Genomic DNA, 26598 nt, shown 5'->3' with positions numbered 1-26598 from the left:
AGACGTATTTTTTATCAAGTTTAAACACCTCAAGTGTTAATTAAAACCCTATTTGTTATAAACCTTGTTTGTATAAACAATTAACAAACACTTGTGAATTCCACTACCATAAATGTAGTTTTTTTATTTCTTTCTATTAGATAATAATTTGATAGTTTGAAAGTCAAGTGACTATTATGTTTGTAAGATATTGCAAATATATATAATATTATATATATATAAATAAATTTACATTTATATATAATATTATATATTTTATTATTATGATTTTTTTAGATTAACTGAGTTTATATTATTAGTAATCTAAACTAACGTAATATAACAAAATTCCATAAACTATTTCTTCTTTTCAACGGGTCACGGGAGGTGCGAAGAGAACATCTTGATCTATCGTCTGTGGATTGAGGAGTAGGTCTATAAAGTGACAGTATCGTTTAAGTCAAAAATAAACCTGTCCATTGTCAGTATTGTTGAAAGCTGTCACAACTCACAAGAGACTGTGACAGTGACACATTCAGTTCAAATTTAAATTTGTATGCAGTATTTTAACGGTCACGTTAGTTAAAAAACATTCAAATATTGTAATCAAGATTGCTTTGAAATGCAATTTTAAATAAAGAACAATCAATTCTATAAAAGAAAGCATGCATACAAGTATATGATAATTAATAAAAACGATGGAGCCCTCAAAAGATGCCATTGCTGTGCGCGTAACTCGTTTAAATCGTCAAATAACTGGTAAAGTGATAAGTGGTACAAATAGATTGAGCAGAAAGGTGGACCGAGAAACACTATTAGATGGTTTAACTGTTTTGTATGATGAATGCAATGAAGATCCAGTCAAAAAAGCAGATGATCTTGTTCGTGTTTTCGTCGACAAATGTAAGTGTGACCTTTATGTGTGTACATGCAGCTGCAGTGGGCAATGACCCTGACATATTGATGAATGTGATTAAAAACACCAACTGACAATGCCTATAATATTTTATTTTACCATAAGTATGTAGGTATGGTATGTATATAAAATATGCAGTTGCAAAATCAGCTTTACTTGTACATAAGAGTAATTATTTTCATTTTTTCCCCGCAGTACTTTACATACGCCAGGATAATTCTACAATTAAAAATTAATTTATACTAATAATAAAACAATCAACTTATGTTGTGTGAACCCAGTTCTAGTACAAACAAATAGGTCACAGAAGGAACCTTATTAATTACATGTACATTACTAGTGTCATTCTATTAGTTAGTTGGTATGTTTGTATGTTACATCAATCTTTTGTGAATTCTGCCTCAGCATTAGACTTGGAACAGAAAGACCAGTCTCTTCATTATATCCAAATAGGCCCCTAACTGTTATATTCTTGATAGTAATAATATTTATTTATTGTATAAATAAATGAAACCAACAATTGTCTTAATCTTTGTTTTTAAAATGAATATGTTTTTAGACCGAAGTGCTTTAGCAGATCTCCGCAGTGCCCGTGTTTGTGTGTCTGATTTTGAAATATTGCAAACTATTGGAAGAGGACATTTTGGAGAAGTACACGTAGGCATAAATTATTTATAATTTTAAATGTTTATAATTTAAAAGATTTTATAAAGATTATCAATTTTTTCATGATAGATGGTACGCGAAAAACAAACAGGGGATGTCTATGCATTAAAAAGTGTTCGTAAGGAGCAAGCAAGGAAAAAAGTTTCAGGAGCAGCTGATGAGAGAGATATTTTAGCTTCAGCATCAGGCCAATGGATTCCAAAACTACAGTATGCATTTCAAGTATGTTAACTTACACTTTTATTAAGTAAAATACCTAAACTTGCACAAATTATACAGCCTTGCAATTTAAAAACATAAAATTTACATATTTTCAGGACAACAACAACTTGTATCTTGTTATGGAATTATGCAATGGGGGAGACTTAGCTGGGTTCATTTCTCGCTGCAGTCATCCACTATCAGAAAGAGATGCTGCATTTTATGTAGTTGAAGTTGCTCATGCACTCAAAGGGCTGCATGGTATGGGCTTTGTTCATAGAGATGTTAAGCCAGCCAACATATTAATCGATAGGTATTGTAAAATTTATTTATAAAAGCATAACTATAAGTTTTAGCTTAACTCTGAATCTTTTTGACACAATATAGCATTCAACTGTATTGTGTCTAAAAGATACTTACATTGTGTGACAAAAAAATTGCTTGAGATTATTACTCTTCAAAAATTATTTTTTATTACGTATTATTTTAGGTGTGGCCACATTAAGCTAGGCGACTTTGGATCTTGTGCGCGTCTGTCTGAAGGTGGCTGTGTATCGGGAGGTACAGCTGACTACATAGCTCCGGAGCTACTTGCCGCCGCCGACTGCGCGTCTCACACACACACTGTCTGTCTGCAGTACTGCCACATTACTACTGCGCTTGTGGGTTATGCATAGATACAGCCTGGTAACACTAGGACAGTTGCTTATAAAGATTCATACAAATATTACTAATGAGTGCTTTTATCCTGGTTCATATATACCCAATTAGGACAGGATAAAGTACAATATTAAATCCTAAATTTTTAATTCGTAAAACTCGTGGTAGAGCTACAATATTAAATGCTAAATTTTTAATTCGTAAAACTCGTGGTAGAGCTATGTAAGATTCCGTGTTAGATATTTCTTAGATACGAGGTAGGTTTTTGAAAAGGAAGATACAAGTTTTACGATTGATTTTATTGATCTTAAGCAACTTTCCATATGTTATTAGGTTCAGTCTGTAGATATAGTTAACATAGACGTAAATTAGCATGTATAATAATTAACTTCAAATAGTACTAACTTAGAAACACGGTCACTTATGTAGTTGCTTATGTAGATGTAGCAATAACAATGTTAATCTAACAAAATTAATTTTCTAGATTTTAGCAATAAAGTATAAAAACTTTTCGTTATCCAACTTTTCCCATAACATTGACAAATTCTCTTACAGTAGTGTTATTGCCAATCGAATTTTATAGTACGTTATGGTCACTAAAACAAAAATACATTAAAAAACTACATTTTTAGTTGTCACTGACGCCTATGGAATGAGATTTATTCTTGACTGCACCCGCGAACTTCGTTTCGCCTTAACATGTTTTTTTACATATTCTATCTTTTTAGTAGCCAAATACCAACATATGGATAGTGGAGATAGCATAGACATATGGAGGTATATATTTATATATATACCTATAGAGACTTCGCTTTTCCGGAATAAACAAAATCTCCATAAAAAACTTCCTCAGAATTCAAGGAATATATTTAAACATAAATTACGGGAATTGGCCCACCCGTCGTCCAGTTTTGAGCTTACCAACATATATTTTTTATGTAGAGTTGTTTAGGCGATCAAAATAATTTTGATACATTGTATGCATGTACATGTTTACATTTTCAAAAAAACAATTATTTTTATACGGAAATATTGAATTTTGGCATTTATACTTCATAGATTCATACGATCGATTTTTCAGTGAAGTGATATCAGTTTCGCCTACGAAACCTGATCATACCACATACCACCATGCGTAATTGAAATTAACTATAATATTTGTTAATTGTTCCAGTCTGCATGTGATTATTGGTCACTCGGGGTGGTAGCATTTGAACTGGTTACCCTAAGAAGGCCGTTCTCATCCAGCGACGACGATTCTGTTGCACAAGTCCTTAGCAATATACAGCAGTAAGTTTATTTATAAGCATATTAAAAATATTAATTATGATTCATATTTTCACACACTCGCCGAGAAAAATTTAGTATTTTAATAGATTAGATACATTTCTCCATCCCGTTGATATTTGTTGATTTACAAATCCATACAATGACTTGCAGATTATTGAATAGTTATATTCATTTTTTTTGATGTTGAGTTTTGCAGGAAAACACTAGTTTGTCCACCTTTATTTAAAAAAAAATTAAACATGCAAATGTTACATATAAATCACTTGACTTGTTTACTTGGCTTTATTTTTCAGTCCACAAAATATTTTAGCAATTTCACGATAGTAGCACTAGTTAACAGAATGTTCAACTCTATATTTATTCTAGATATGAACAGGATTCGAATCGTGAGCCTCCCTTCGACCCATTACCAAACAATCCATCTACGACGTGGCGGGGCTTAGTGAGTGGCTTACTACGGGTTCAACCCGCGAGACGGTTCAACTACCTTGATACTTTGCGGCATCCGGCACTTGGGCATATAGCATTGCACGCTGCTGCTATACGGGATCAGGTAATTTGAGAAAAACTGTGCTTGATTATTGATTGCTTTTGAATTGAATTGAAGGAAGGAATACTCTAGAACGGCTCATAACTGAAAATATTTATTTGTACTAGGTACCGCCATGGGTGCCAACTGTACGCGGCCCAGAAGACGCTCGGTATTTGTCTACGCCGGAAAGACAAAACCATCCAGTCAGTACAACACCTTTCCGAACAAGACCGCCCTTCGCTGGACAATTGCCTTTTGTCGGTAAGTTTACGCTCTATTCTCAAAATTCTTGTTACATTTGCAATTTGTAAATGCTGTATTTTTGTTTACAAATTTACCAATCATCTTTACGTTTAGCACTATTGAGTTTTGACCTACAATCTAAGTCTACAGCCAGTATCAAGTAATATTCTGTTAAAAAAAACAAACAACAAACGTGTATTTCGCTTATTCACAAATGTTCTCGTAAATATACCTAAAGAAATATTGATTATTGTCCATTGTTGATGAGCTATGCGCTCTATTGTTATTTCTGTAATAACGTATCGGATATCTATCATTTGTTTGGAAAATTTCTTGAGAGTGGAGTGCAGTGCTATGAACATACTAAAATATAGAATTCGTATCAATGAGTTTTCTTAGAAAAGTTAACGATGTGGGACCTTAAAAATACATGCGATTTCCTCAGTAGAGCTAGTGGTAATAAATGAAAGAAGTATAGTGGTTATGATGTATTTATTTTCAGGCTACTCGTATATTGCACCAGATGATAGCGAGGAAACTCTGAGCAGTTTCACGACTTCACACGACAGTACCGCTATTGATTTGGCTACGTTCAAGTAAGTAGTGATATAATTTAGTATATTATTTATGGCATATACGTCATACCGGATATACGTCAATACAATAATAACTTATATTATTGTGTTGACGTATATCCGGTTTCGTGCCCCATAACATATACCATCCGGAAAGATGTCTCAGAATTATTATTCTTTTCTTTTATTCTTTTACAAGTTTCTAGTGGGCGTCCTCTCTTAAGAGTCTTCCAATTTAACTTTTTTGTATGTGATACGGCGTCATATATCACACCGTTTTTAACTTAGTCTTTAAGTTTCAATCGAAGAATGGAACGCTCCATAGCCCTTTGGCATACTGCAATCTTCTTTATTGAAAATCCACGTTTGGCATCCATATATTGTTAGACATTATTATTATAGGAAGTATGCATGTGTCCGTGACTGTTCTTATTATACTTATTTATAGGTTTCATAAGGTGGTCGACTAAGTGTTTTAAAAATGTACAGCCCAATATCTATTCAATTCCTTGGTCCAAAGCATTTTTAAGAACTTCCTCTTAAGGAGGACCACAAGAAACAGTCCTTTTTTACGTTCGTGCAGTGAGGACCAACGTATGTTGTAATGCTCCTCTAAACAGATCTCTATCTGCATTTAACGACGCTCTGAGTACATGCGAAGCAGATCCATTTAATGACAGCCTCCATGTCTTCAGACGTAAGATGCTGCAGCCACTGTTGATCCGTGACTAATAGTGACAAATGCATAGTAGAAATATATTAAAATGTTAAATTGCACATTTGTATTTTTTGGTCTGGTTTGTCTTTTACTTTTAATGTTTAAGTTATTTTCTCTTTGTCATTGTAATGTTTCCCTTTAAATGTCGTGCACACTTGTTTTTGATGCACATGCATGTATCGTGTTGTTGTATGTCATGTGTTTTCTGTAAGTGTTTGCATGTGTTTCGTTAGTGTGCCTTTTAAAACAAAATAAATAAAATAACTATTTTATACTTATATAACCGTGTATATATATTTGTTAGATCGGCAGAAAAGCTGGCAACAATTCGCGCCAAAGAAATAGCATCCCTTCAAACCAAGCTCGCGTCAGCTGAGTGTGCGATCAGTGAAGCAGTTGAACGCGCACGCAGAGATACTGAAGATGAAGCGGAACGTGTTCGTGCACGTCTACAAGCTGATATCACTGCACTGTCATTACAGAACAAGTAAGTTCAAGGCTTTGTGAGAAAGAGTCACGTTAGGGCTGAGTATGTCTTGTCCAATATTAGTGCCTCAGGTTAATAATCGATTCAAGTGACTTAAGTAATTGTTGTGTAGTTTGTTTACCTTAATTATAGTTTTTACCGCAACCAGTTTTGTTTATAAGGCTCAAATTGTTTTGTTGAAGATTTATGCTATGAAGCTGATATAAAAATCGAATATCAATAAAAAAATTAGAAGCGTCTTTGAAGAACTTTTTGCCTTGTTTAAATAGTTTGACGCATAGGAACTTTATTTACCTCTACATATGGAATGATTCTTTGACTGCTGTAGTTATAGTAAATAATAATTGATTTAGTTTCATCAATAAATCAGTCGGTCAGTTCAATATTCGTCACACTGAAGGAGTAATAAAGCTACAGGCTACCGGCGCTGTGTCTTGTACATTACTATTTACAGATATCCCTTAAATGATTACAACAATTATAAATGAATATATTTTTATTTAAGTTTTAAAATGTTATAAAAGCATCCTATTTTTGATAATAGACGTTTAGAGCGGCAAATAGAAGTGGAGAAAGAAGAGCGAATGGCCCTAGAGCGTACTAACCAAGAACTATGTTCTGGTGTAAAAGAGCGCAGTAATGCAGAAATTAGAGCAGCCAAAGCCCAAGCTAATGAATTGCTAAGTGAAAGGAACATGTTAAAGGAAGACATGGAACGGCTTGAGGCGAAAGTACAGGAATTACAGAATGAATGCGTAAGCGCAGTCGCCGCGGCGGATGCGGCTCGATCGCAGCATAAACACTATAAGGTAATTTGGGACTACAGTTTAAAAAAATCGTATATATTTCGTTGTATTTTTAACGCAAAAGTCTATGAAATAATATATATGTCTATATTAATATTACATACAATAGTAGTGACATTATTTTATTTATTAAATTAATACATAATGAGGAACTAAATCTTGAGTCTAGTTCAATCTTTGGGGAATATTACCGTATACATTTTTTTCGCCTTTTGTATTCGGCCAGTATTGTGAGTTTATACGATATAAGATTTTATTATCTATTATAATATGTATACCTAATTTTTTTTATTTTTTTTGTCTTAAGACTAGTGAGAAAATGATTAGTTTTTCATTCATACATGTTCTTTTTGGAAAATATTACACTTATATTTCGTTCAGTAAATTGTAGAAACGTTTCTCAGGATGTCATACAAAGCGTGCAAGAGTTGCGCCATAGGTGGCTTACAGAAATCAATGTCAAGCCAATAGTGAGTCCTGTCTTAAAGTAGCAGTAGAAATAACGTAGAAATACCGTAAATAAAATATCTAATATAGATGCTTTTAGCGTGATCGTACGTAGGCTTAATTTTTTATAAGGATTTTACAATTCCTTATTGCTGTAGTAATGGTACATTATAAAACTACTAGTTCCTAACTAGCATTTCTTGTACTTTTCCCATAAATTATTTTTATTCTCTTTATTAGAGTTGCTTGTTGCGTCCGCATTCCTAGTCCTTTTAATTTGTTTACTGCTCTCAATGCAATGAAATAAATACATTTAAAGCTAAACTAGAAGGTATTTACAAGATTATTATTTGTTATTGCTGTTGTTTTATTTGCTACAATTTGAAAATCTATCAATTTGAACAATTGCATATGTTCAATATGCCACACGGTTGTGATTATGGTCTGCCATTCCGGAACCGGAACTCTTGTAGGTATTAATTAATTGCTAGAAGTTTTAACACTTAAAAAATAGACTTGTAGTTTTAGAGTACTACATGGATTACACGAAGACACACAAATTTTTGAAACAGGATACTTTATGAAGACAAATTTTGTTGTAGGATACAATAGCAAAAGAGCGTGCATTACGTCGTCAAACAATAAGCGGTAGTGACGTAGATAGTGCCCGTTTAGTCGCCGCTGAAGCTAATCTTGCGCGAGAGCAGCGAGCCAAAACAGCACTTGAAGAGCGCCTTGCAACAGCCAATAGTGACATAAACGACCTACGAGGGGAATTAGAATACGTTCGCGAATGTCTTGAGCAATCTCAGGTATGTATCGAAACATTGCTGGATAAATACTTACTTATAATTTTACCTACGAATACATCTAAAGATTATACGAATGTGTGAAAGTTTATATAATACGCTTTTAGACTGTTTTTACTTTTAACTGTAAACTTCTGAATATTCCGTGTAAATATGATTAATTCCAGATATTTTACATATCTTATTTTTCATTTTCATATTTTTTTTTCATTATAGAATTCACATCGCGAAAAAGATCGTATAGCTGCGGCAACCAGACATGAACTGAATGAGCTCCAAGTTCAGTACGCGCAAGAGAAAATGAGAGCCTCTTCATTTGAAGCACAGGTTCAGGTGAGAAATATACACTAAATTATTTAAAACATGAATTATGTAGTAAAAATGTAGGATAAAGGAATTTTTGCTATTTTTTGTTTTCAGAGATTCATGATAGGATAATTAGGCGATGCCAGCTTAGCGCGAAATCAATATATATCTCTACATTATTTTTCTGATTCCCGTATATTAATTTTGAATTTACCTACCACGCAATTTCAGGTGATGTTTAGATACAGTGCCACAGATATTAATTAATATCTATTTTAAAAAAGGGAGAAGCAAGAAAGCACTATTTTGCTTTAAGAAACCTTGATTTACCGTTCATAAATTGCAAAAAAAAAATTCAATGGCGCTACAACCTTTTTAGGTACGGGCCTCATATTTCTGTATCTGTTTCATCATTTTTTAATCGAATAGGCAAGTAGGTGGTCAGCCTTCTGTGCCTGACACACGCCGTCGACTTTATGGGTCTAAGCCAAGCCGGTTTCCTCACGATGTTTCCTTCACCGTTCGAGTGAATGTTAAATGCGCACATAGAAAGAAAATAGAATAGTGCACAGCCGTGGATCGAACCTACGACCTCAAGGATGAGAGTCGTACGCTGAAGCCACTAGGCCAACACTGCTCATAAATTGCAACCTTTTCCTAATATAACTAAACCAAGATATTCTTTATTTTGCAAAGGAGTTAGAACGTGGAATTTCTGAAGCGGCGAAACGCGAGGTATCGCTAGAAGAACAGAGCAGTAGGACTGAATCCCGTCTCCAGCAACGACTTGAGGCTGCGGAAACAAAGGCCGCGTGCGCAATGAACGAAGACGCTAGACATAGAGAAAAGGTAAGGAAATAAGTATTTTAGCATTTCAACTATTAAAAACATGGTGTAGTTTATAATTAAAAAAGTTCTAAATGAATGCGCGAATCAAAGGCGCATTGCCTTATTTTTCTAATAGCTTGTATAAAAATTGACATATATTAAAAAAAAATACGCGGCGTTTTATCGATGCCGAAGAGTTTCTTTTTTTCATAAGATAGCGTTTTAAAATGAATTCTTCCTTATATAGGATATTTATTTTATTTATTTATTTATTTACACTTCGTTACACTACAAAATAAAAATTAACATAATTAAATCAAAAGGAGGGCAACTGGCGGCCTTATCGCTTTCGAGCGATCTCTTCCAGGCAACCACTGAGTAAAGAAAAAAATAAATGTATTAAATAAGATAGGCAAGTAGTGCAAAATACATGTAATACACAGTTGTTAAACAAAACTAAACAGGAATAAAATATTAAAGATACATTAAAGAGTAAAGACACATAAATCACGATAATTTAAGATAAGTCTCACGTCAGTTAGTAGTTAGTAAGAAAGTTCGGGATACGATGTGGACAGGTAATGTTTGTACAGAAGAAATTTAAAGGAAGATAAAGAAGGAGCTAAGCGAATAGGGACGGGAAGTGAATTCCATAGCCTAACTGCGGAGACCTTAAAGGAATCGCCAAGAAAGGAGGAGTTATGAGATGGGATTTCAAGGGTATAATTTTCGGAAGAGCGTAAGCTATAGTTATGGGCTCCCAAAAAATTGAAATCATTTTTGAGATAGGAAGGAGTTTTAGGGTTGAACAGGATGGAATATAGGAGATGAAGAACATGAGCATCGCGTCGCTGACGAATTGGCAACCAGCTTAGCCGCTTACGGAACGCAGAGATATGATCGTACTTTCTTAGACCGAATATAAATCTGATACAGAAATTTTGGAGACGATCCAGTCTATTTAGCAATTCCTCGTTAAGATCGGAGGAGCAGGAATCGGCGTAGTCCAGTAAAGGCAGGAGGAGAGATTGCGCCAGTGAGGTTTTGGTACTAAAGGGAAGAAAATTACTAAGACGTCGAAGGATACTGGAGGCACCGTATAATTTTCGGCTAACTTCTTTAACATGCTGCTCCCAGGATAAATTTTGATCAAATAAAACCCCCAAATTTTTTACTGTACGGCTAAAATTTAAAATTACACCATCGATATGGATAGGGGATATCCTGGCCCAATCAATTCTCGTCGTGAAATAGGGGCTGCCAATAATTAATACCTTACTCTTTTTGGGATTGATTAGAAGACCAAATTTTTTACTCCAGTCAACTATCTTTGCCAGCTCATTGTTGGTAGATTGTATGGCTTGCGGGAGATCATCGAGACTTGATTGTACGTAGATTTGAAGATCGTCAGCGTATAAATGAAAATTAGTTGAAAGTCGGAAAGTTAAGGAGTTAATATATATAGCAAAAAGAAGAGGAGAAAGTACGCCACCTTGCGGAACGCCAGATTCAATCAAACTCCACTGAGATATGCAATCGCTTGTCTTAATACACTGGCGGCGCCCATTAAGATAGTTAGAGAACCAGTTAACAGCATGAGAAGAAATATTAATAGATCTAAGCAACCCCATTAGAATTTTAAAATTAATAGTATTAAAAGCGTTGCTGAAATCTAGCAGTGTGAGAATTGTGAGTTGTTTGTGGTCCATGCCTTCGCGAATATCATCGGCTACTCTGACCAGAGCAGTAGTAGTGCTATGTCCAGGTCGAAACCCAGACTGAAGTGGATTCAGTATGGAATTTTTGTTTAGGAAATTATTTAATTGCTCATGTATGAGGCGTTCAAGTACCTTGGATAGAAATGGCAGAATCGAGATGGGTCGAAAATCAGAAAAAGTACTAGGATTAGCCTTTTTGGGGATAGGGATGATAAGTCCATCCTTCCAGCAAGAAGGAAATTCACCTATAGAAATGGAAAAATTAAAAATATGTGTGATTACAGGAAGTATAAGAGAGAGAATAGGTATGATCATAGCACGACTAATCAGGTCAGAACCAACAGCGTTGGAATGAATAGAAGAAATACTCGATTCAACTTTCTGACTAGAGAATTCATCGAAAGAGAAAGATGGAAAACTAGGACGAGGGAGAGATGATATATACTCAAGTGTTAAGTCCAGATCGATATTACTTGAAGTGGAGTGAGAGGTAAAATGGGCGTTTAGGCTGTTTACGTCGATATCGGGAGTCATGGCAGTACGTGGTGGCTTACCGATACCCAGAGATTTTAAAAATTTCCATATTTTTGAGGGATCCCCATTAGACACTGAGTCGTGAATGTGTCGTCTCTGCGCATCGCGACAACGCGTGTTGCAACGGTTGCGCAAGGTTTTGTAAAATACATGTTCCTTATCCGTTTTGGCTGTTCTCATCTTGGCCTTAGCACGGTTTTTTTGTTTAATCAAAGATTTGATTTCATCGTTGAGCCAAGGAGCAGGTAAATGCTTGAGTTTAACGGGCCTCAAAGGAGCATGTATATCATAAAGATTAGTGATGGAGGCATTTAGTAAATCAACTTTACCATTGAGGGTGGGACACTCGTAAATCGTGCTAAAGTCAATTCTGGCCGCATCTATAAGCAGACGCTCGGTGTCGATCGCAGCAAAATTACGCCTAAGGACTACGGTGGGTTTTAGTTTAGGAGGTTTAAGATTGAGAGACAAATAAATGAGGTCGTGATGAGAAAAAGCAACAGCAGGAAGTTGGCCATGGTTGGTAACTAGGTCAGGAGAAGAGGTAAATATAAGGTCCAATAAGGAAGGAGTGGAGCCTGGGACTTTGTGTGTGGCATTAAGTGGCAGGTTATGAAGATTATAAGATTCGGTGATGGAGAGCAACTTTTTCGATCGGCAGTCGTCTTTGATTAAGCAGGTATTGAAATCACCCATAACTATTATGTTTTTATAGAGAGGCGAAAATTTTTCAAGAGTGTTATCAAAGCCTGCGAAATAATCGACTAAAAGAGAAGGAGAGTAAAACACTCCAAGGAGAATTTTAGTCTTACTGAGCATGACCTCGACCAGAAGATGCTCGCATTCATTAGGTGGTGGTGGTTGAGGAGACATACTGATAATAGTGTAAGGGATGTGCGATCGTAGGTAAATAGCGACGCCACCTCCACGCATTCCAACTCGATCATTTCTTATTAGGTTGAAGCCGGGGATAGAATAGCTGAGGGAGGACAGGGTTGGACACAGCCAAGATTCTGATATAAGGATAGCGTGAATTTCGTTGGATACAAATGTTGTCAACAAGTCCAAATGGTGAGCAGGAACGCTTTGAGCATTAATATGGATGACATTCAAGTGTCGCGATTGGTCTTTAAAGAAAGCTGTGAGGATACTATGCAAGGGAGGGGGAGATATCTCAGCGCTATGGAATGATTCGAAATCCGACGAAGAGACCGATGCAAATTCAAGAGCTTCACTATCGTGATTCATGTGTTAGCCAATAATATTTATGTATAAGTCTACTAAGTATATAAATTTTTAATTTATGTACAAAAATGATCCTGTGTTCACACTCAATCGCTAATATTAGTGAACAGAAAATATAGTCACACACTTTAAGAAAACAAAAACAAATTAACTTAAAGGGGTTCAATAAACTAATTGTAACTATTTCCAAAAAAAAAAAAAAAAAAAATTAACAAGGGAATTTATATATAGTTTGCAGTGATAAATTACTGTAAAAGCTTATTATAAGAGAATAATTTTATGAACTGTGGAAATAGATACAATCTATCATTAATTGACAATCACAACTTTTGACAGTGTCACATCACTTGCTAGTTATTAGTTATAATCTGTCAGTGGGGTCTTTAAAAACACTAAGTAAACAAAAGTTAAGGTTATGAGATACTAAATAATAATATTTTAAAACAAAAGGAAAACAAAAAAGAACTGTTTAACACTTAAAATTAATGACATCAAACCAGTTGACAACAAAGTTGATTATAACCCCGGAACCATGGAACACAACACACTGAAGTTAATGACCCTTTCTTGGAACCTTCTTATTACGGGTCATGTCCCTTGTTCGCTTTGCATCATCAGCTGCGGACGATGACGGGATGCTGCCCGGGACTGAACCAAGTTCCTTCAACGAAGAGATGCGGCGAAGTTTCCCATCAGCCCCAATCACTTGTACACGTCCATCCTGGGTCCAACATTTTGAGACACCAAACCGCTTTCTCGCCTCCATAAATAGTGAGTGCCTTGTTTTTGTTAGGAACTCAGACAAGGTTATACCAGTGCCTTTAAGGCTAGTCTTGGCAGCCCAGATCCTTAACTTATCGGCATGTTCACGAAACTTTAATAATATAGGCCTAGGCTTTTCATTGGATCTTAATCCTACTCGATGGCAACGGGTAAGGCACTGCTCCGTGACATTTGGACACTTTAAAAGGATGGATATCATATTTGCAATGGAGGCCGGGCTTTCATCCTTCGCTTCATTTACTCCATGCAGCAACAGACACTTTCGCCTACTACGCATCTCTTGCTCATCCTGCACTCTAAACAGAATCGCCATCTGAGACTGGAGATTCTCTAGGCAGAATAGAACAGAACTTTTAAATGTTTCAAACTCCCTAGCAAGTGGAGTTTGTTCCAGCGATGGGGACCTATTCTGAGCTGCAATAAGGCGCTGCTGGAACTCCTCCATTCTGGTAGACACCATTTCGGATACATCCCTTAAAGACTTTTTAAGATCCTCCATAATAAGGTGCAAGTGAAAAATTAATAGTTCAAATGAAGGTACTTGAAGAAGTGATTATCAAACTTTAAGTTAATTTTAGTCAAATAAAGGATATTATTAAGGAAAAATTGCGATTAATGTGTAGTGGAACATTAATTCATCAATGGAACTGTAAGTAACAAAGTTCAAACCCAAATACTATTTTATTTTAGTACAAATCACAAGACACACCAATACACGTTGCACTACCCACTTGTTTGTTGTGATAAAGCAAAATTGCTTAGACAATGATTAATAAACATCTCTGTGTCTCATAGTACACCATATAATAAAAGCAAGTCGACGCTTAACCTTGTCTCTCTGTAATGAATGCACGTAAAACATTAGAACTGTTTATAATCTTAAAAAATATGATAATAATAATTTGCGCTGTTATATATTTTGTAAATATATAACAATATATTATGCGCTAATCTAAACTCATATCAAGAAATAAATTTATTGACAATTTTGGACAAGATAAGATGCACTTGTGCAATTTAAGATGTAGTACTTTATTGTGAGATATGAAGTTGATAAACTATCTCGCGACAGATAACGTTTGATCAACACTGTGTAGTTACATAGAAACTGGTACACAACACAGCCTCTATATATTCCATTTTCGTAGTACTTAAGTGAAGACGGGAAATGCTAATATGGATTACATTATTGTGATTGAGTTCAATCGGAATCATGTTGCAATTACATGTGAGTTTCTTATATAATTACTCTTGTGTGTTCAAATTAAGTCAAAAATGTTTAAATTTTAGTAATGTAAATGTATAAAAATTTGTCATGAATATAAGGAATATAATATTAGGTCTGTGTGTGGTTATTTTATTCTGGTGTGGGTCGAGTCCCATATATTCACATAAGTATTTCCACCTCAAACCAAAATGGTATGTTTGTTATGAATGAAATATACAGATTTAAAAAGATCAACACTACATATATATATTTTTTTCTTAATCAGCTTTATAAGGATATAAATAAACTCTGTTGTTGTTGCTGCGTAACGTTGGTTTTAAATTCATATCTAGATCATATTCAAGGAAAGGGTCTTATTCAATATCTGTAATGACTATTTACTTTGTCAACAAACAATTAATTATCCCTAATGATTTTACATTCCTCATTAGCGATATGAGCTATAGATATTTCTAATAACTGTCTGATAGATCTGGTTATGAGTTCATTTTGGGACGTACTGGAAGTATCTTCTATTTTGAAAATAATTGAAATGTGTTTTGATTATTAATTTTGTGTAGATTTTCAAAATAGTCAGAGTAAGTACTAACGAGTATTACTATATACTGGTCAGGATTATTTTTAAAATTCTTATTTTCTTATATAATTGTAAAAAATATTATAGCATATTTATAATTAAAGTATAAATATTAGTATATTTAAATTACACTTATATAGGTTACAACGCTGGAACAGTTGGTCCGACAACTGGAACGCGAAGTCAGTGCTATGGAGAATCGAGCCTGTGTAAGATGCATAGCTCATGCTAATGATGTTAATGCCAATGCCGCGACCAATACATCCGACTGTGACATTAGATGTGATACAAGAAGCGATACGGAGAGCGTAGTGGATTGTCAGCTTAATGTGCATGTTTCGGTCTTAAAAGAACAGTTGGAAAGGGCTGAAGCGCAATTACAGGTTTTTATCTTTTACTATTTATTTTTGTTTCTATAAGATACATCCGCTATTACATTACAAAAACTACACGTTTTTTCAGGCACGCGCCGATGAAATTGCGACTTTACGTCAAGAAGCGAGAAGTGCCAATCTTGCGAGATGGAGGAAGGTACAATATTTTAAATAATTTTGAATGATATATAGCTTTAATAAATTTAAATGTAGCGAAATGCAATATTCAAGTAAAATTTTCACATCTGAGGTATATATATATATACAGTGGAGAGAGAAGTGGTGGCCTAGTGGCTTCAGAGTGCGACTCTCATCCCATCTCATCATGAGGTCGTAGGTTCGATCCCCGGCTGTGCACCAATGGATTTTCTTTCTATGTGCGCATTTAACATTAGCTCGAACGGTGAGTAAACCGGTTAGCCTTAGACCCAAAAAGTCGCCGGCGTGCGTCAGGCACAGAAGGCTGATCACCGCCTTGCCTATTAAATGAACAAATGATAATGAAACCAGTACAAAAATCTGAGGCCCAGACCTATAAAGGTTGTAGCGCCATCGATTGATTGTTTTTTTTATATACAGTGGCGGTCGTATAATTAGAAACACACACGGTCCTTGACATTATGTAAGATACTTCACGGCAATCGTTATTTTTTAATTAAACAATAAATAGACTTATATTACTAAAACAATATAAATCCCACTACACAAGTTTTGTGGTGCACTTCAATAATACATTACGAACAAAGTTTTTAATCAGTTTTATGGTATGAACAATGATGGTCAATAAATTAGAAACAACAAAGAAGTATTAAAAACAATATTTTTTAAAGTATTAGTAATGTTATTTACGATATAGCTACTTAGTATTAACCCACATCCTATAAATAGTTATAATTATTGTTTAGTGGCGTATCCCTTTTTTTTTCAATAAAATCACTACAACGACGTAGTACAATTAATTTCATACATCTTTGTAGGATTAAATTCCGTGCTTTAACAAATGCTTCATATAGTTCGTTTTGACTGGATAGATAGATAGCAGAGATTTTCAATTGGATTTGCTGGCCAGTCTAAAAGTCTAAATGATCGTCCGAATAGGGAATCATCGTGTCCTCTCAGATGCTTGTATTGCCATTTTCTAAGAACATTTTCAACAGTTCCATGTATTTTAAAATGATCATTTGCATTAAAATTTTTCAAAACAGAATAATTTACAGCTATTCTTTTGTACGCCCACTTATGAACTATATGTAAATTAACAATTATTTGCCTAGTTGACGCGTCACAAATTTTGTTTTTTCCCATTTTCAATTGCCGCCAAAATTAATAGGAAAAGCCAAGAACAAAAATCATTCTCCAATTTAAAAAAAAGAACGATCTATGTATACTTTTTTTTAATGTTTCTAATTAGGTGTCCAAGCGGCCAGTAACAGTAAATAAACTCCTACGTGTGTAAGACTCATTTTGTAATTAAAAGTAAAATATGTTTTATATTTTATGCATTTAATCAGTTACTAACTTTATTATCTTTAGGATATATTATTTTTCTATCGGAATCTATTTTATTAGAGTGGCTATATTATTGCATGATTATTATAAGTTGAAAATGTATATTTTTTACGAAAATTTGTACGTTGAAGTTATATTTTCTTTATTCACAAGAATTGTTTTTAATTATATGACCACCATATATATATCTTTAGAGCGCGAAATGTAGTAAGTAATATTATTTTTAATAATTAGTAGTACGCCCAATTAAAACTATATTTTATGTACTTGTGTGACAGCTACCAATATCGAAAACGATACATAAATGTATCCTTAAATATAAACAATTACGATTTCGATATATATTATACGCAAAAAATACGTGGTCGTTTAAATTAAACCTGTTTTTTTTAGGAAAAAGAATTCAACGATCTGACTCTAGACGCTAAAGTAACTACGCGTGATTTAAAACGCGCTGAAGAGCGAATAGCGACCTTATCACAAGGGCGCAAAGCTGCTGAAGAACAAGCGGGCAAGCTAGAGAAAGAGATAGCGATATTAAAACCGCAGTACGAGCAAGTGAAACGGGATATGGAGAAATATAAGGAACAGTTAGAAAAGATCCAGAAGACTCATGATGTACTTCAAGCGGAAGTTGATAGGTAAGTCAATAATTGTGTGTTTTTCAATTCGACTAATAAAAACACTAACATTAATACAAAGGGACGTTCGATGGATGATAATTTATTATAAAAAATATTTTCCTTTAGCTCATAAAATCTCAAAAGAAAAAAATCTCCATATGCCATATATAAGCGTATGTTTTTTTGTTTAAGTTGTTGTTTTTATTGCTAGTTGTTATTTAAACAATATATTTATTCCGGAGTCAGCAGATATTAGTCTCGTAAGTGGCTAATAAGACCTGCAAAAATGCAATATTCATTATTAGTACTTCGTAATTTTTCGTTTTTGTTTTGTAATATCTCGCCGAAACATTGCTTATTAGTAATAAGGCCGTTCTACTTTGTGTTTAGTTGTATAATTTTGTTTTATTTTTATTGTTTTCTTGTGTGCAAAAAAGTATAAATAATTATAACGTTTTACTTTTAAGGTCACGTAATGATATCCGCAAGTTGCGAAGTGAACTACAATACAGTGAGAAACGAAGAATGCATGCTGAAGAGCAAGAAGAATTATCAGCTCGAGAGAGGGGCCAGCTTCGTGATGAACTATCTCCGTTAAGAGTGCAGAACAATGAACTAATTATGGTAAGGGTATATGTGGAAAAGACAATAGGAGTATGTATGTACTGTGGACTCACTAAGATGGCAGGTGGCATTACTAAGAAATAAAAAGTATTAAAGTTGTAAACAGATTATTAAAAACAATAACTTTCTTTGATATTCGTTAGACTTACCAAACCCTCAGAGTACAGTAATACAGAAATACTTTTACATGATCGATTCAAATAATTGTAGAGGTTCAAATTAAACAGTTAAAACAATTTTGTTATGAAAACCGGGCCTAAAATTATTTACTGATCATAGGATAATACAATAGTTTAAAACCAACCATTGTTTATTGTTTATATTTTTCATGACGCCTTTGTTGATATTTATCAATTCATTGTATGAAAAAATTTATACAACCTTCTCGAATGCCGTTTGAGTTGTATTTAGTTTCAATTCGGCAGCCGTCTACGACAAGAGATTTTGTATTTTAACATCTCATATCTAAAGTGAATAGGTTTTTTTGGTTATTATTACTTCTAAATTAAAATTCAAATAATTCTTTATGCCTGACGTTTAGAGGTTTAGTTATGGATGATTTTCGACGTTTCGGAAAGCCGGCAGTGTGGCCTAAGCCAATGTATTTGCGTATACGTGGACGTTCCTTACAACGTATGAAGGTGGCATTACTTAGTGATTTATTAAGGAGCCGCTGTAATGCAATTGATGCATCTCTTTCAGCCTTACATGCTTATTTGTCGGCTGTGAGTATAGAGTCAGTATCCTTTGTTATGAAATGTTAGAATACAATAACAATCATGCGCATCGTATACGTTTGTTCGTATTTCAACTTATAAACGTTAAGTTTAACAGAATTTGATACGTTGAGAGATTTAAATAATGTTTTAATCTACGTTTATGTTTAAGTTTTATTAGGAGAGAGATTTTTATTATGTGTAGCATTGAAACAAAGATTAAAATAATCTTTAGGATATATTATTTTTCTATCGGAATCTAGTTTATATCCAATTGAACGTGGTTTACAGAATAATAAGGCTCTGCAAGAAGCATGTGGTCTATTGGAGGAGCAGCTTACGGACCTTGAGAAACTCGCCGACTTACATGAGCTGAAGAACAAGGATCTCGAGGTAAATAGAAGAGATCTTACGAAATTACTACAGTCATACTAGGGTGATGTTTCTGTCCAATCGTAGAATATGTTTAGTTAAGGTGATCAGCCTCGCCTTCCATTGACCATATATTTTTAGATATCGGTTAAGCTTATGACATATCAATCGATCAAACTAAATTATAATATCGTACAATCTGTAAAATCAAGCTGAAAGTAAATTTTTTTTATTCGTAAAGAAATTTTACAATATTTCTAGGATCAGTAATTTAAGTTTATAATTTTAATTAATGGGTATGTTTATATTTATAGAGTGAGATGCTACGTATGCGTACAGAGTTAGAGACGTGTCGTTGTCGCGTAGCTGAGGCTGAACGGCAAAATGCTGAGAAAGCTCTCACTATTAGCCTCGCCTCGCAGCGGGAAGACGAAGCCAGGGAACAACTTGAGCAGGCGCACGCGCAAATAGATTTCCTAAAGGTAAGCGTTTTCTGATCCCTATTATTTTTATACATTCATCTCGATTTTTACGATGCATAATATGATGTCTGGTTAATAACTATATACAAAAACTACTTCATTACCTAAGTTCAAAAGGCCATTCACGATACTCCATGTAATCATTTAAAAAATAAAAGTTATACAGATAAGCATTGCCTGTCCATGCCCTCTAGTAAAGGACAAGGTTTTTCGGCTATTATTGCCACTGAAAGGTGTGAAACAAAATGCTATCTTATATAGTAATAAAATCATAAATACCATCAAACAATTAATAAATTAATCAAATAATTAATCATAGTTAATTTTCAAAAAGTATGTGTTTAGAGCTAACATAACATATGTGTAATTAACAACTTCTGAATATGTGTATTTATTTATTTCGTAATCTAAAAAGAAAATATAGCCAAAAATGGAATACATAATATTTACAAAAAGGTTCAACGCTTTCAAAAGGGAAATAACAATAACGTTTATTCTATACATTTAAGTAATACCTAATTTCGCTGTGTTGTATGATGGTGTAAAATTAAGGGGTATGTACGTGAATGTGTTTATGTGGGTGTGCTCATGATGCAGGTGATATTGCGCTATAGACATTCTTAATACTCCTTTTAAACATATTCCGCGATAGCTTAAACAAGTCAAGGTATATTGGTCATTGTATGTCCGGGTTGTGCGATACAAAACTGAGTTTTTGCATAGTTTGTGTTGATGTGAGGAACATGAAAAAAACCGGTATTAAATCTTTAAATATACATGTAAAAATTACGAGTAGTTCTGTCAAACCTGTCTGAGAGCTATCTTTTCTTATCTGATATTACATAATTTAATTTTTTTACAGGATCGTCTAGAAAATAGAGAAGTGCTAGTATCTGAACTGGAGTCCCGTGTAGCAGAACTAGAAAGTGCTTGCGCAGGTCATGAGGCCGCGTTGACGTCAGCCGCTCGTCGTTTGCGCGATTTGCAAGAAGAGAGTACGGCTCTACGCACACGTGCGCTTAATGATCATGCACGCGCGCTCGCACTACAGGCCAATCTTGATGCTGCGCAGGTAATATTACTTGGTTTTTTTTAAACTTATGATACAAATAATGCTTTACAACTCCTTATTATTAATATATAACGAAACATTATCTCACTTGCCCATTATACCCAAAGTTTAATCCTCTTCAGATTTGATATAACCAGCGTCGGCGATACTTAATTGACTGCGACCCTTAGATTCCTGTAAATCAATAATTATCACCTAATTTACGAAAATATATAATCGTAGATATGTGGACATGGGAACCCTTTGGGAGTTACCAGACACAATACAGCGCACATAGTGATAATTTGTTTACCCTAAAAAAAATATATTACAATAAAATAAGGTATTCTTCTCAACTTCCAATATCTTCCTGATATTAAATGCATTTAATTAACAGGAAGAGGGAAGTGCGGCTCGCGAAGCCCACGAGGCAGCAGGCGCGTGGTGGCGCACCAGAGAGACCAAAGCTGATGCTACTATACGGCAGCAGGCCAAGCTTATTGACTTTTTACAGGTATGTGATTAAAATTATATTATATATAGTTCATGTAATAATGTCTTGGTCCAGAGGAAAAGCCGTCATTTTTGTACCAAGGTTTTATCATCATTTATTAAGTCCATCGGCCAGATTTTTAATTTAAGATCAAGGTTCCCAGACCTTTAGGTAATAATTCCACACAGTAGGAATTATATATTATTAATATATATTTCGCATGAAAAAGTTTTTATTTACTTTAAATATAGATTTTGTTGTATATGATCGACTAATTGAATAGAAAAAAAAGACAATACAACGTATATAATGTATGATTTAACATTATACCTATTTTAAAATATCATCTCGATTCATTTTAATAATGTTTGTTTTTGTTTACACAGGTCCTAATGTTCTTATTTCTCATGTAATAACACAATATATATTTCAGGCCAAAGTAGAGGAAGCTGGCCGAAAGAAGTGTTCGTTAAGCAACAAACTATTTGGCCGTTCCGGTCGCCGAACGGCAGCCTCGCCGCCTTTACTCAGAGTTAATAGGTAAACAATAATAATAAATTATTTATTAAATAACTTATACATTTCCTTTGGTTAATAGACATTGCTATATGATGGGTATTGCTTGTTTGTATACAATTTTAATATTGCTGTGGTTATTTATATATTGGGTGATAAAATCTAAAATTTGATTTTATTTTGAAAATTTAAAGTTTTTATGTGAATTGTTTATGCAATTCTTATTGTCCAACATATACTTTATGTTTCATAATTAACACTACTGATATATTTAAAAACTTTGTTTCAGAGAACTACGGGAAGAAGTAGAAAGATTAAGAGCTAAGTTATCTGCAGCTAATATTTCAGCCAAGTGAGTTGTCTACTTAAATATTAATTGTAAAATTTATAGATTAACTCACTAAACCATTTATCTGTTTACAGTTTTCCACCCACGCCACGAAGAGAGAGATCTGAAATTAAACCAAAGATAATTGCAAATGCGTAAGTTAAGATTATTTACTAATTCCAATACAGTCTTCGCTGACCGCGAATGCTATTAAGCACTCCAAACGACGAGTACTTTTCAATGTATTCGTGATTGTATGTATCCTTTAAAAAAGTTTTATTTAAATAATTTTATTTTTCCATTACAGAACAATGAGTTTTGATCTGAATCATGAGTCTGATCCACCTGAAAAGGATTCGCTGCTTGTTATATGGTAATTTTTTATTAAATTATTTCAGAGTCGACGGTTACGTGTTTTCTCTTATAACAATATTTATTACTACAGATTTGTGTTGCTATTTGCTACTAGAGATATCCAAGACGCGTTTTTATATAAGTACCTAATTCAGACAAAAAGATATATATGTATTATCTCCGATCTTTCTCCTTTTTCAAATATTGTGATTTGATATAACAATCCTGCTTTTTTGAAGTCGATATCTAAAATTTTATGACTAGGCACAAATTGCTTTTCTAAATTACATTACTTTTTATCTTCTAGGAATGACGGAAGTCGCGAACGCATGATCGCTCGATACTGTGATACCGCGCTCGTACTCACCAACGGTCAGAGAGAGTTGCGGGCGCATCTTCACGCTACGGACGCACTTGACTTGCCGCACAATGAGGCTAACAGAGCGTTTACTGTGAGTATATGTTATTGTAATATAAACTTGTGATCACCACTACGAATATTTATATCCGTGGGTCTATTTAATTGTAAAGAAAATTTGATTAAATTTTAGATGTACATTCTAAGTTTAATCTTGTTGGTAAACACATAAGGGGGTTTAGTCAAGATGTCATAACGTAACTGTCGTAGTATATGTAGAAAGTCGAAAACTAAATTTGTATGAAAATGACAGTTTGTGACGAACAAATTTTTCAACTTTCTACATTCACTACTCTTAAGACATCTTGACTAAACCCCCAGGTCCATTTCACTCATTTTAAATTGTTGACACAAATAAAAACCACTCTTAGATCACCACTTAATCCTCAATCTTTATTATTTATTTTAAAATTGTTGTTATTACTTGTACATCTTGTATTTGGTTAATTAGATGTAGGCTTGATTTTTGGTGTAAAAAAGTGTATGTTTAACAGCCTAATGAGTTGCAAATTTTGGTATACGTTATAGCTACGCCTAGAGCACGCAGTAGCGGGCGGGGATACATGTACAGTGGTGTGTACAAGTATACCGGAGCGAAATGAGTGGGTGTCACGCCTGACGTCTCCAGTAGTACATTCGGGGTATGCGCCTGCGTCACTTGCGGACATGGATATTGCCCCAACTTCTGCGCTCTATGTCGCGCCTAATGTGATTGCTATTGGTAAGTCGGAAGTGTTAAAGGTTTAAGATATTTATCAGTGATAATTCTATATATAATCCTTTACACTTCCTTCTTCATCTTAAGTCTTCTGTGTCGAGGAAATTCTTTCGTTTCTTTAGTACTATATATGTCTGTTATATTTTTAACTTTTATTATACGCGATATTTTAAAGCTTTTCGGTAATTATTTTAAAATTAAAAAGAACTGTACTGCAAAATCGTTTTCTTACTATATTTGAACTAATTTTTAATTATATATACTTATATTACAGGACACTCAAAAGGCCTGCGCTCTCTTCGCGGACCAGTACGTATAGAGTGGGAGGGAGAAAGCGCTATTGAACACGTATCCTGTCTCGCTCAATGCAGTGGACGGGCGATACTCGTTTGCGGTGAATGTGTTGTACACGCGGGATTATTGAGTGTGGGCTCGGCATTACGAAGAGCGAGCACTCTTAGACCAAGCTTGACTGTGAAGCGTATGAAGATTGATGGCAGGCCGCATCTTATACAAGTGAGTTATCATTGGGAATAGTCTTCTGTTGACGACACTGTGGTCTTATTTTGTCTAGTAATATGCTTGTAGCAATGTAGTTAGGAAGTCTTTTGGTAAAATAAATGTTTGGTTTGGAACATAGAAAGTAAACATTTGCAGGCTCAAACACCAGTTTGATTACTCCGATTGATGTATAAAATGTAATACATGTTTCATTCTTGTTACAGACAATCTCAGGAGACGTAGCTAGTGAAATCTGCGTGGCGATAGCGTGTGGTAGACGCGTATTCCTTCTCAGATACGAAGCTTCAGAAGCCGAGTTCAAAGTTATCCGCTCTCTGACAATAGATCGTCCCGCAGAGTCGATACTTCTAACCTCGAGAACAGTTTACATCGCCGGCGAAAAGCCTCTCAAACTCAAACTACCCGCATGCGCGCTAGAAACCTTTGCCATGGACGATCTTACAGTTTCTGCGGCGGCAAAGAAACATCTACCACCCAAAGCGATAATACTAATCAAGGAGAACCCAGTGGAAATACTACTGTGTTACGCAGAGTGCGGTGTCTTCGTGGATGAGAACGGCAGAAGGTCTCGCAACGAGGAGCCAAAGTGGAGTCCCGCAATCCGAAGCTGGGAGTTCATCAGTCCATTCCTATATGCAGTGGGAGAAGACAGAGTCACCATAATATACCTAACTGAAGAAGCATACAAAGCCCCGCCTTGCACCTGTGATACCACATCCATTGCATCTTCTGGATCTTCTTGCTATGCACCAGAAATATTCAACTACAAAGTCAAAGAACCAATGCTTATTGGGAGAGCTCCTAACGGAATAATAATAAGTTCCAAAACGGATAGTGGATACCAAGTATCAATAGTGGAAGGGATGGCTGCCTTTAAAAGTATTGGAGCTTCGCTCGAGTCCTTAGCGACCATTTCGAAAGGATCCACGAACGACTTAACGCAATCCTTAAACGATCTCTGCCCTCAAAATGATTCGCAAGAAAGTGTAGAACTGACCACAGGATTTCTGGCCGATATTAGGAATAGGGCGAAGCAGTTGCGCAATAAAAATAGACTGGATATGCAATCTATGCAGGCGTCTGACGATATTATTAAAGAGATTTTAACAACTGAAGTTGGAGTTCGGCGACCCTCGAATGGAAGGAGATCGCCTGTTATTTCAGAGTTCGACTCTGACACGGAGACTGAGAGCGAGGGCGGGACTGGGACTGGGACTACTAAGTGCACGGCTGATGTATGTGGAGAGATTTTCGCGAGACAAGTGCGATTTCATTAAGAGGATATGATATGCACAATTAAATTGCTTGAGTAAACAATTCTGAGGTATTGACGTGGTGATCAGGATAACTCTAAAATCTTCTTCTGTTTATCCGGTACACTCTTGACAGAGCGGTCGTGATCGCTATATAGTAGTGGTAATCAAAGGGGTAGATGTGATGCGCTTCACGACGTTTCGCCATCGTTCCCTATTAGAGGTCATCCTGCTACACTCATTGAGTGTACTCACTCTACGACTACGGCAGACTTGATCTGGTCACACCAACGCGTAGGTTGAAATGCCACTTCTAAAATTGCGTATAATTTAAACATCTCTTAACTTCTGATACTAGCTAAATAGTCTTTGAGCGGCGTTTATAGGTAAAGGGGATATTAATGTAGATATCCAATTTAGTCATTTTATACTTACCACACGTATTTATTGATGTTGTAGAGTTAAGTTTTAACTGCTTGAAATAATTGTACTTATGATTTATTTTAATGGTAGTTGCATATATTTTTGGAAAGAAATTTTCTTAGTTTTGTTTAGATTTAATTTATTAATTAGTTTAACCATTGCTTGCCTAAACCGCAAAATGTGTGAAAAATTACAATTGTTTTGTATTATATATACTGTGATTTGATAAATATTTGGATTTCAAAATAATTTGTATGTAACAAACAATATTAGT

The 26598-nt window shown here is 34.8% G+C and overlaps 1 protein-coding gene across 3 annotated transcripts; it reads left to right on the top strand.

The window, feature by feature from the left end:
* The first annotated feature begins 545 nt into the window (after positions 1-545).
* LOC123709200 (citron rho-interacting kinase-like) lies at positions 546-26502 on the top strand. 3 transcript variants are annotated; one of them, XM_045660303.1, is made up of 31 exons: positions 546-882; positions 1455-1552; positions 1631-1783; positions 1879-2075; positions 2253-2388; positions 3597-3712; positions 4079-4265; positions 4370-4505; positions 4990-5083; positions 6085-6267; positions 6812-7076; positions 7478-7543; positions 8123-8332; positions 8546-8662; positions 9332-9484; positions 15689-15931; positions 16011-16079; positions 17825-18072; positions 18522-18678; positions 19686-19787; positions 20081-20248; positions 21111-21320; positions 21697-21813; positions 22226-22332; positions 22598-22660; positions 22732-22791; positions 22944-23009; positions 23298-23442; positions 23937-24129; positions 24401-24642; positions 24852-26502. In XM_045660303.1, the coding sequence occupies exons 1-31, from the start codon at positions 678-680 to the stop codon at positions 25923-25925; spliced, it is 5580 nt and encodes a 1859-aa protein (XP_045516259.1). In that variant the 5' UTR covers positions 546-677; the 3' UTR covers positions 25926-26502. The 3 variants fall into 3 exon arrangements, with proteins under 3 accessions (XP_045516259.1, XP_045516258.1, XP_045516260.1); XM_045660302.1 differs by having other exon boundaries at positions 2253-2424; XM_045660304.1 differs by lacking the exon at positions 7478-7543 and having other exon boundaries at positions 2253-2424.
* Positions 26503-26598: the final 96 nt, after the last annotated feature.

Source organism: Pieris brassicae, chromosome 5 (genome assembly GCF_905147105.1).
Source record: "Pieris brassicae chromosome 5, ilPieBrab1.1, whole genome shotgun sequence".
NCBI classification, from domain to species: domain Eukaryota; kingdom Metazoa; phylum Arthropoda; class Insecta; order Lepidoptera; family Pieridae; genus Pieris; species Pieris brassicae.
This window is presented reverse-complemented; position numbering and strand designations above follow the sequence as displayed.

Excerpts from the sequence above, each read along its gene's own strand:
- LOC123709200 (XM_045660302.1), top strand. The coding sequence starts at position 678 with ATGGAGCCCTCAAAAGATGCCATTGCTGTGCGCGTAACTCGTTTAAAT. Across the intron at positions 16,080-17,824 it reads ATCTTGCGAGATGGAGGAAG|GAAAAAGAATTCAACGATCT; the intron begins GTACAATATTTT and ends TGTTTTTTTTAG. Across the intron at positions 18,679-19,685 it reads AGAACAATGAACTAATTATG|AATAATAAGGCTCTGCAAGA; the intron begins GTAAGGGTATAT and ends CGTGGTTTACAG.